The following is an 11,733-nucleotide window of genomic DNA, read 5'->3' on the forward strand; positions in this document are numbered from 1 at the left end:
TGAAAATAGAGAATACTAAGCGAGGCTTATTCCATCTTAGAATAGATCTAGATATTTCTCACATGAAGAAACTAAGCAAAGAGCATACTATGAATACCACCAAGCTACAAGTGCTAACAGAGCAACCGATCATTTTGGTGCCTCATTCTTAATAAGGATGTACAACTAATGATCATCAGAAATATGTCTAAAACTTCCAATGTGAAAGATAAAAACAATAAAACAGAATAAAGTATCTCAAAGGAAACTGAAACAATATATATGGCAGGAAAAAACTTAGAGAGAATATAATTAACATTTTTAGAGAGATAAGACAAGAAAGCTATTACAAGTAACATTCAGAAAACAAAAAGATTATACTAATATAGTTAAAATGCAGTAAAAAATCAAATGCCAAAGTTGAGTAAACATCCCATAAGTGGAACTAAAATATATATACAGGGGTGAGCAAAAGTGGGATTACAGTTGTTTGTATAGAAAATAACATAATAAATAGTAATACAAGAATAAACTATTCTGTGTACTCACAACTGTAAACCTATTTTTGCCCACTGTGTGTGTTGGCAAATCAATTTCAAAGTTACAACTCACCTAATAAAAGTTCCAGAAAAAGAAAAAAAGGATAAAGGAGAGGGAATATAATCAAATGAAAAAATACAAGATAATTTCCCAGTTCTTAAGGATATAAATCTCCAGATAGAAAGGGTTCACCAGCATCTAGCATAATAATTAAGAAAAGAAACATACAATTGAGGGACATATTGTGAAATTTCAGAATGCTGGAGATAAGGGAATATTGTGACATCTGAGAGAATGAGAGTGGAAAGGGAGAAGTTAGAATACTGTTTTCACAAGTCTTAGTAAAAATAAATTTCAATTTAGAATTGTATAACCAGCCAAGATTTTCATTAAGTATAAGGTACATATTTTCATCAAGAATAAAGGAAAGAAAGATTAGACAAAATTTACCCCCATTCATCTGTTCTTCTTAGAAAGAATCCACCAAAATATGACACTTAAGAAGGAGGAGCCATGGCCAGGTGGCTCAGTTGGCTGGAGCATCGTCCGTACTCCAAAAAGATTTAGGTTCAATTCCCAGTTGGGGCGCTTACTGGAGGCAATCGATGGATGTTTCTCATTTCTCACATCAATGTTTCTCTCTCTTTCTCTCTCTCTAAAATAAACATAGCAGCACTGACCGGCTTGGCTCAGTGGACAGAGCGTCAGCCTGTAGACTGAAGAGTCCCAAGTTCGATCCTGGTCAAGGGCATGTCATATCCTTGGATGAAAATTTAAAAAAGAAAAAGGGCCTGGCCGGCGTGGCTCAGTGGTTGAGCATCAACCTATGAACCAGGAGGTCACGGTTTGATTCTGGGTCAGGGCACATGCTTGGGTTGCAGGCTCAATCTCCATTGTGGGGCGTGCAAGGGGTAGCCGATCAATGATTCTCTCTCATCATTGATGTTTCTGTCTCTCTCTCCTCTCCCTTTCTCTCTGAAATCAATAAAAATATATTTTTTAAAAAGAAAAGAAAAAGGAGGAAGACCAGGATGCAGAAAACATGATATTTAACACAATACAAAGACAAAAGAAAGTCCCAGGACAATAGCTGTTCAACAGGTCTAGAGAGTAACCAGGCAATGTAGAGCAGGAGAACATTACTCCCAGGAGGAATGTCTCCAGGAGAAAATGCGCACGCGCGCACACACACACACACACACACACACACACTTAAATTAGTAGATTACAAGTTTTACCATGTAGAAAGTTAAGAGGCTACAGAAGGGTGTGGGATGACTTGGCTAGAGACCTTAACTAAATTTAGCAAATTTAAAAAAATAAAAAATTTAAATTGATGGCTATATTTTTTAAAACAGAAAAAAGTAAATGTATCTATAACATATAATACCATAGTACTATGCTCACCAAGGAACAAATTTAGTAAGATCATCATAATAAAAACATCAAATAGGATTTAACCAAAAATTGAGCTATAACTACAATGGGAGATGCTTGGAGGGAAGGATAATATAAGAAACCTAAAATCTTCATAGTACTTAATAGGAAATCATTAGATAATGGCAAAAACTTATGACTCAAGAGACAACATTATGTATATGTGTGCTTTAAAATTTTATAAATATGGAAGTGATGATTAGAAAAACAGCTAAACTAATAATAGCGGGTGCCTTGAAAAAAACATGGGAGTATACAGACCCAAAACACATGCATACCCATGTGCACAACCCTTTCTCTTGTTCTTTTACATCCTTCAGAAACAATGGTTATTAAAATTATAATGTTCAGATTATCTGCCTTTTTAAAACTATGCATGTACGAGTATTGTTCTGGTTTAAAAAGTTTTGAAGGAATAATTAATATAATGGCAATATGGATGGATAGAAAGGGTGCTAGATATGTGGAGTGAAACGTGGATAGGGAACAACTAAACAATAAAATTAAAACAAAACAAAATAATTCCAGGGTTCTGGTTAGACAATAATATCTTTTTTTAAGACAATTATATATGTACTTCATCTTTAAATGCAGTAATTTCTAAAGGTAATATTACTATGTTAAAATAATGTCATTTCTACTTTTTTAAATATATTTTATTGATTTTTTACAGAGAGGAGGGGAGAGAGATAGAGAGTTAGAAACATCGATGAGAGAGAAACATCAATCAGCTGCCTCCTGCACATCTCCTACTGGGGATGTGCCCACAACCCAGGTACATGCCCTTGACCAGAATCGAACCTGGGACCTTTCAGTCCGCAGGCGACGCTCTATCCACTGAGCCAAACCAGTTTCGGCATTTCTACTTTTAACTCAAAATTAAAAGGTACTATGTAGCTCTGGCCGGTACTCTCAGTAGTCAGAGTATTGACCCAAGCACCAAAGGGTTGTGGGTTTGGTTCCAGGTCAAAAGAAGGTACCTGGGTTTCAAGTTCGATCCAGGTTGGGGTGCATGAGGGAGGCAGCCAATCAATGTTTCTTTCTCTCTCTACGCCCCCCCCCCCACCCTCCCTCCCTCCCTCTCACTCTCTAAAAATTCAATGGAAAAAATATCCTCAGGTGAGAATTAACAATAATAAAAAAGGTGCTATGCAAATATGATTTGGGGAGTGCATATAAAAGAAACACCTTAACGTATTGGTGTTATTTTTTAAAATCTTTAATGTAATTTCCCCTTTTATATAGGTATGCCAAAATCATTTCTTGGCATAAAGTTACTTCATGGTTAGTAGTCCACCTACCATAAAAGAAAACAAACAAAAAAAACTTCCCACCCTCCCAAATATAACCAATTTTATGAATTGATCCCATTCTTTTCTAAACTATACTTTTAAAAAATATATACATATACATGCAGAATGCTCTAAGCCATGAGCAACATAAACTGATGAACAAAAACAGATTCAGAGACAGAGAAGCATCGATCAGACTGTGAAATCTCAGAGGGAAGATAGGGGAGGGTGGGGGTAAGGGGGAGAAATCAACCAAAGGACTTGTATGCAAGCATATAGGCCTAACCAATGGACACAGACAACAGAGGGGTGAGGGCATGAGTCGGGGGGGATAGGGGGTAACGTGGGGATAAGGACACATATGTAATAACTTAATCAATACAATTTTTTTTTTTTAAAAGAATGCTCTAAAAGTCAAGCATGTGAAACTTGTGGCTGGCGACCGGCTGTGAGTTTCACACACTTGCTCTAAGTAAAATTAAAAAGTAATTCATTGTTTAGCATTTGCATATTCTGAATACTTTGAAAATATAATCCTCATTTTGTCCCTTGAAGCCCACATTTGTACTGTTTCTTCCACCTATAATATCCTTCCTCCTTATCTTAGACTGTCCACATTATTTAAGTATAGTAGACAGAGCATGAACTTGACATCAAATTGAATAATTCAAATCTTCATTGCACCACTTCTAATCATATGACTGGAGAAATTGCTTGGATCTGTTTCCTCACTTCTAATAATGGTATAATATCAACCTAATTGAAGTGGTAGGGTAAATTTATGAAAATGTCATACAAAGTGCCTAACTTCACGCATATATTCAACAAAATATTAATCCCCTGCCCCTTCCCAACTCTTGGTTCAATTAAAATTTCCTCAATAAACCATTAAACCTTGTTTTTCTTCTGCCTCTTACTACATTGAAAGTATATTCCATGCAATTTAAAATTTACCATACATGATCTCAAACTGCTCACTATTAATGTGCCTGAACTATACATGTCTTACTCAAAAGTAAGCTCCTTGACAGTGAAGAACACATTTTCTTCTTCCTTTGTATTTCCTCTCACACACAGTAGTCTACTGGATATACACTAGGCCAGCCGTGGGCAAACTACGGCCCGAAAAAAAAAAAAGACCGTACCCTTTTATGTAATGATGTTTACTTTGAATTTATATTAATTCACACAAACACTCCATCCATGCTTTTGTTCCGGCCCTCCGGTCCAGTTTAAGAACCCATTGTGGCCCTCGAGTCAAAAAGTTTGCCCACCCCAGCACTAGGCACTTAACATATGATAATTTACAGGCTAAGAAACTAAGCAAAGTCAGGCAGTGCTATCTTTTACAAAACAGATCCAGAGACACTGAAACATGCAACAGACTGCCATATTTCAGAGGGAAGGGGAGAGGAGGGAAGAGATTAATCAAATAACTTATATGCATAGGCCATGGACAAACAGTGTGGGGAGGGCCTGGGGAAGGGTTGGGTAGGGGACAACTGTAATACTTTCAACAATAAAGATTAAGAAAAATTAAAAAATGAGGGAGACTCATGTATACTGATAATAAATCATTTACATCCATGTTTATAGATCTCCCTCATTGTTTTAACTAGGTACTGCCACTGTCAATATATTTCAAGGTATATTGTTGAGTAAAATTATTTAAAGGAAAAAAATTATTTAAAGGCATGTAAAGTATGATTTTATTTAGAAATAATTTAGTTTGCCTATATATAAAAAAAAGTTTGATTATGTATACCAAACCGATATTAGTAATTATCTCTGGAAATGAAGAAACATTTAATTTCTAGTTTACTAACATTTTTATTGTATATTATTCTTTTTTACTACGAGTATGTATTATTATAATAAATGTGTTTTTTTAAACTGTGTCCACCTATACTTTTCTTACCTTTTCTCATGGAGCAAGGTTATAAGTAAGGAAGTCACACATACTAGTATCACTTGCAGCAGCAATACTTACTTTTTGGTTGAAAAGGTTTATTGGCATCCATCAAGTTGTAGAGTCACCTAAGCACCAATATATAACAACAATCAATTTTATGAGTCACTTTAACACCAAATATTGAAACATAAAATTGGGATTCAGAAATCTTTGGGTCTGATTTTGATCTCCAACAAACTCACCATGTGACTCCAGACAAGGCAGTAAGTTAGGTCTTAATTTTCTGACCTATAAAATAAACATGCCTACTATTAGGGTGGATTTGTTAAATTAGATGTACACACATTTAATATTTTTCTCCTATGGAAAGCTTACCTTTTGAGTTTGATGTGTTTGATATACACACATGCTACTTACTTTCCATATTTGGTTCATTTCAGAATGAATGCAAATTTAGTAAATAGAATGCTGAATGTACAAAGCATTTATTACTTGAAGAAATTCAATGAATTATTAAATTACAAATAATCTAGGAAAGGTAAGGTACCCTTTTATAAAAATGAATAATCACCCTTCAATGTTTTATTAAATGTGAATTTTGACATGCTAAGTGGCATTAATCTTTAACTGTTACTTGTTCTTCATATCATAAATAAATGTAATTATTATACAAAAGCATGTTCAAATAAATTTTTAGTTGACTTTTTTGTTTTTTATCAATGATGACTAAAAGGAACAGAAAAGTAACTGGATAAATTTCATCATAGATTGATTTAAAAAATTACTCATTGCCTTCTGTGCTCAAGGTAATGTGCTCAGTTCTAGAAAAATAATTAAGATGAATAATCATAGCCTTGCCTTAAATAGTTTACAAACTTATATGTCTATGATTCTTTAGGCTTTTATAAAAGGTGGTACATTAAACATTATCAAAATTTTTGCTTTCTTTGAAACAGGAATTTGTGTTCAGAATTTTCATGCTCATAACATATTTTACATATAAAACAAACATACTTAAACTATTTCAGTTATAAAATAAAAAAGTAAAAAAAAAATAGACAGCAGAAATCTGACTATTAGGATAAACAGCTAATTGAGCCTTCACATTTGTCTTTATCTGCAGACTGCAAAAGCAAGCTTTCCTAGTTTTTCCAATTCCAAATTTAATCTGAACTAGACCAAAGGGGAAATAAACTAATTTAACTCCAGAAGAAGTTACTGCTATAAATGTTTGAATTACTGATACAAGAATCTCTAGTGATTCAGTACATAAGTAAATTTCCATAATTCTGAGGTTTGACTATTAAATCTCTTCAACTCATTATTTGGATAGTTATCACTTGTCCTGCAACTAGAATTAAGGTAATGCATATGTCAAGTAGATAAATACATGACAATTCTTGCTCAGCATGAAGGACCCACTATAATGCCAAGAATACAGAATATTTTTAAGAATCACAACTGCACAGCCCATGAGACCCATAAAGAACTCTTTTATTAGATGATCACATAAAATATCTATTGACACAAATATCTTAAAATTAGTACTAAATGTACAAATAGTATATATAAACATGTCCTATCTACTGCCTATGATTATGGAGATGGCTTTTGGGGCCCATAGCAGCCACCAAGGAGTCTCAATTAATACATTCACAAACACTCTAAAAAGTCAGAAATACTCAGGTGCCATTTAGAACCACAACTTCAGCCTAAAGCTGTGCTATCCAATAAGATAGCTGAACCTTCCAAAACTAGCACCACAAAAAAACTCTTAAGTCATTACTTCAGAGTTTTGGTTCCAAGGCAAGGAATTCTGTGGGAGATCTGTTAGAGAAATGCAGCAAAATGTGCAGTGAAAAACCTCGGTGCTCCTATAATAGCAACTCCAAAGGGTGTCTAGGTTATGCAACTCAGAGTTGGCATTAAAATAGGCTGAAGAGTAAAAGACCTCTCCATTCCAGCTGTTGACTCAGAGATACTATGCCCATGTTTAGTATACTGTTCCTATGGGGGTAGGGGGGGGGAATATGAATCTCAAGTAAATGACTTCCAAGTAACTGACAAACAACTCTTGGAACACAACCATTCAGTTTTTGGAGACTGCCTTTAAGTAGTTGCAATTACTATTTAGATAGTTTTTGTTTTCAGATTTAAATATTTAAAATTCAACACTCTTTTAAGAGTTCATTCTACAAAAAAAAAATTCTAAAACAATGGATTAAAATAGTTCAAATGGTACTATTTTAATCCATGGATTGCATGGAATAGTTCAAAAAGTACATTATGTGTATTTATTACAAGGAAGATACTTAAAAATTTAATGGATACCATTTAGCACCCACTAGGATGGCTGTAATAAAAAAAGACAAATAATAACAAGCATTGGCAAGGATGTGGAAAAAGGGACACCTCATACACTGCTGGTGGGAATATGAAATTGTGCAGACACTGGAAAAACACTTTGACAGTTCCTCACAAAATTAAACATAAAGTTACCATATGACTCAGCAGTTCCAATCTTGGCAAGAGAGAATTGAAAACATATGTCCACACAAAAATTTGTACACAAATATTCATAGCAGCATTATTGATAATGACCAAAAAGTGAAAACAATCCAAATGCCTGATTGATGAATAGGTAAACAAAATGTGACATACCTATACAATGAAAGAATATTCAGTTGTAGAAAGGAAGTACTGATACATACTATGATATGAACAGATCTTGAGAACATTTTAGTAAGTGAAAGAAGCCAGTCAAAAAGACCACATATTGTGATTTCATGTATATGAAATGTCCAGAAATAGCCAAGTCATAAAGACAGAAAGTAGAATAGTGGTTGCTTAGGTCTGGGAGGGCTGCGGGGAGATGGGGTGTGACTCTGAATGGGTATGGGATTTCTTTTGGGGGTGATGAAAATATTCTAGCCTGGCTGGCGTGGCTCAGGGGTTGAGCCTTGACCAGGAGGTTATGGTTCAATTCCTGGTCAGGGCATGTGGGGCATGTGGAGGAAGCCGATCAATGATTCTCTCTCATCATTGATGTTTCTATCTGTCTCTGTCTCTCCCTTCCTCTCTGAAATCAATAAAAAAAATATATTTTTTAAAAGTAGTGGCCATCTAAAAAATATTCTAAAATTGATTGTGGTGGTGTTTGCTCAACACTGTGAATATACTAAACCAATGAATTGTACACTTCAAATGGGCGAATTGTATGTTATATGAATGATCTCAATAAATTTGTTAAAAATAAACACACATCACATCAAATCACATCACATCACATCACATCACATCTTCTCTATTCATTTATCTGCCCATAGATGCTTAGATTGTTTCCACGCAATGGTTATTGTAAATAATGCTGCAATAAACATGGGGGTGTGTGTGTAGGTATCTTTACAAGTTAATGTTTTTGTTCCCTTCGGATAAATACCCAGAAGTAAAATTACTGGATCCTACCAGTGCTCATGCTTTTATCTGTATTTACTACTGCATTGTCATCAAGTACTGTAACTTTAATTGATGCTGACTAATAAAAGATCAGAGGGAGAGAGTATTTAAATAACACATTTAGCTATAGAAATGAAGGTAATGAAAAGGTTCAAATAGAACAATCTTGCTATTGTTTAGATAGATATGAATTATAGATATGAAAAACTAAAAAATAGGCAGTGACTTTGTTTCATAAAAATATATTATTCGTTCAATGTATTAACATTGATTCAAATAGCATTGCTTTTTTAGTTTTATTTATTTCCTTTTTGATATATGAAAATCTATTACTACTCTGTTTTCACCATCAAAACTTATGATCTTGTTCTTTCCTTCTTGCCTTTGTATAAAGCCAAAAGAGGGACAGTGGCTACTTTGACAACCTTAAAGCAGACTACAGAAATGTCCCCAACAGCATGACCTTTGCAACCAAAGCCAGCGAACAGAACATCATTTTCCTCAATAAATTTCAAACAATCATCATTGGGTACAAAGACTGTAATTTTTGGGGGGGCCATATTTGATCAGCTGGACCCTGACACACATCTTAGAGGGGCATATTTTATCCACTAGGGGAAATGTCAAGTAAAAAGCTGCAGTACAATGATGAGAACACTGGACATGGGCTGAATAAATGAGTGTGAATTTGGAGTCTGCCACTTTCTGGTCGCCAAACCTACAGAATGCTTAATTAACCTCTTTGAGCTTAGTTTTTCTGAAAATGGAAACAGTAATACCTACTGAGAAGATAAAATAAAGCACAAGAAAAATTGTGCAGTACTTTGCACTAAAAAGAAAACAAATTCCAGTTCATGTAAAGAACTGTTAAAATACTGTCACAAATAAAGAACACCAGACCCTTCTGTTCAAGGGCTGATGCTCTAAACCACTAGGTGCACCAGCCAGGACTAAACACACATTTTTGATACAAATTACTGAGTAAACCATCTTCTTGAGTCATTATTTAAAACAACCTGCCTAAAACCAAATATATTTAAGTCCCTCTTGATGTAGGAAGACAGAAAAAATATTCAGTTATATATTTAATTAATGAATAAGTCATAAATATTTCTGAACTTTCAAGTTACTTTTGAAATGAAAAATAGTTTCAATATAAATTTCCAATATCCTATCTGTCATTAAAACTATGGATTTATTTTTATTTACAAAAAAAAATTTATTCATTTAGGTATCTCCCCGTTTCTATCAGCAACATATTTTTGGATGGCTCTATATGTCCTCTTGAATAAAGAGAACAAATCAGAGAGAAGAGGAGGTACAGAATTATATATTCCTTTCCCCTTACTCATCTCTTCAACTAAAAACAAAAAGTTGATGCTGAATAATAAAACACTGGTCTGAAGAAAATGGGATTAGACTAGAAAACTTAACTGAGGAAAATAGGTTGAACAGGGGAAGCTGGAATTTGGAGCCTTTCAATATCAAAACTTTTCTCAATGGACTATTCTCCAACTTTACAACATGCTTGGAAATAATAACAATATTATTTAAATACTAAAAAGTTGAAAAGATCTGAAGTATTAAAAATAAAAATTCAGCCGAAACCAGTTTGGCTCAGTGGATAGAGCTTCGGCCTGTGGACTGAAAGGTCCCGGGTTCGATTCCGGTCACGGGCATGTACCTGGGTTGCGGGCACATCCCCAGTAGGAGATGTGCAGGAGGCAGCTGATCGATGTTTCTCTCTCATTGATGTTTCTGGCTCTCTATCTCTCTCCCTTCCTCTCTGTAAAAAATCAATAAAAAATATATTAAAAAAAGAAACCTTTATAAAAAATAAAAATAAAAATAAAAATTCAAAGGAAAGGGGAATTGAAAATATTTCTTTTTTGGAGGGGGGGTGAGCCTTCTTGTTTATTCTCTTTAACCACTTCACTGCAATGAAAAGCGGGGCATGATACAGTACATTGAACACTGGTTGAAGAGTTAGAAGATCTAGGTTTAAGAACCAGATATATAAATTCCTACCCATTATGACTTCTGTAAAGTCTTCCACTTGAGGCTGTTTCCTCACCTTCCAAATAGTTCTAGCAATACCTCAAAATGGGTAATAATCCATGAAATACACAAATGCAGAATACTATTATAGTGGAATCTGTACCAATGTTATAACATCAAGGGCATATAACCCTAACTTAATTTCATAAGCAAACCAGTACCTTCATAGGTTCAGTAAAATTTATCCTTAAGGAGACAATTTGAGTTTTCACAGTAACCCCCAAAGCGGGACATCGCACAAATGCTAAGAGAATACTTTTGTAGTTTAAAGCATTATTTCTTGGTTTCAATTCTATATTTAATGGCACTAAAAGACACTAAAACTCACAGACCAAAACTGAAAACAAAAGGCGAAATTTAAGTCCACACATTAAAAATAAAAACAACGAAAAAATCTTTGCAAACAAAGAGAATCCCTTGAAGATTTCCTGTGCTTGCAGAAGCTGGTACACGTAACATTTTATTCTCATTTCTCCTCATAAAAACTTGAGGTAAGTTCAAAGGAACTCCCTCCGCGTCTAGAGAAGGATAGAAATCTCAGAATGAGATAATTTTTTCCATTAAAGTAAAACCTGCAAAACTCATTGTTAAAAAAAAAAAATAATGTGTCTCTAACTCCACGTTTCTTCCCGGGGTTGTTCTCCTCTAGACAATAACGGAATGGAGCACGATTTCTATGAGGAGGAGCGAAGTCCCTTTGGCAAGAACAAGGGACGACCAGGAATCTGGGTGGGGGAAACCTACACGTAAACGATGGGCCCCAGGGCCTCTGAAGCCTCGAAGTTCGGGACCTTCTCTCATCCCTTTTAGAGACTCAGGGGTAGGCGGGTCGCACCAGACATCGACATGAAACGTAAAAAAGACCGAAGGGAGTTGTCTCCAGAAAGAAAAGCCAAAACCTGTCGGGGGACCGACAGCCACGCACAGGCCGCAGACGATAAAGAGGCAGTGGCGGCAACCCGCGCGCCCACGGCCTGAGCTGCCCGCCAAACCCCGCCGCTGAACAGCTACCTTCCCGAGATCCCTCCCCCGTCAGCGACGGCGCAAGATGGAGGCCCA

The 11,733-nt window shown here is 35.3% G+C and overlaps 1 protein-coding gene across 2 annotated transcripts in view; it reads right to left on the minus strand.

The window, feature by feature from the left end:
• Window positions 1–11,733, minus strand: part of ZNF280C (zinc finger protein 280C) — a 51,937-nt gene that overhangs the window by 39,879 nt on the left and 325 nt on the right. The window contains exons 2-3 of one of the 2 annotated variants that reach the window (XM_006769869.2): window positions 5,403–5,448; window positions 5,239–5,285 (exon numbers count right to left, since the gene is read on the minus strand). In XM_006769869.2, the coding sequence (XP_006769932.1) occupies window positions 5,239–5,269 (31 nt within the window). In that variant the 5' untranslated portion in view covers window positions 5,270–5,285; window positions 5,403–5,448. Of the gene's footprint in view, window positions 1–3,850; window positions 3,967–5,238; window positions 5,286–5,402; window positions 5,449–11,733 lie in introns of those variants that run through there. The other variant, XM_015567904.1, reaches the window with a different exon arrangement.

Source organism: Myotis davidii, unplaced genomic scaffold (genome assembly GCF_000327345.1).
Source record: "Myotis davidii unplaced genomic scaffold, ASM32734v1 scaffold900, whole genome shotgun sequence".
Lineage (NCBI taxonomy): Eukaryota > Metazoa > Chordata > Mammalia > Chiroptera > Vespertilionidae > Myotis > Myotis davidii.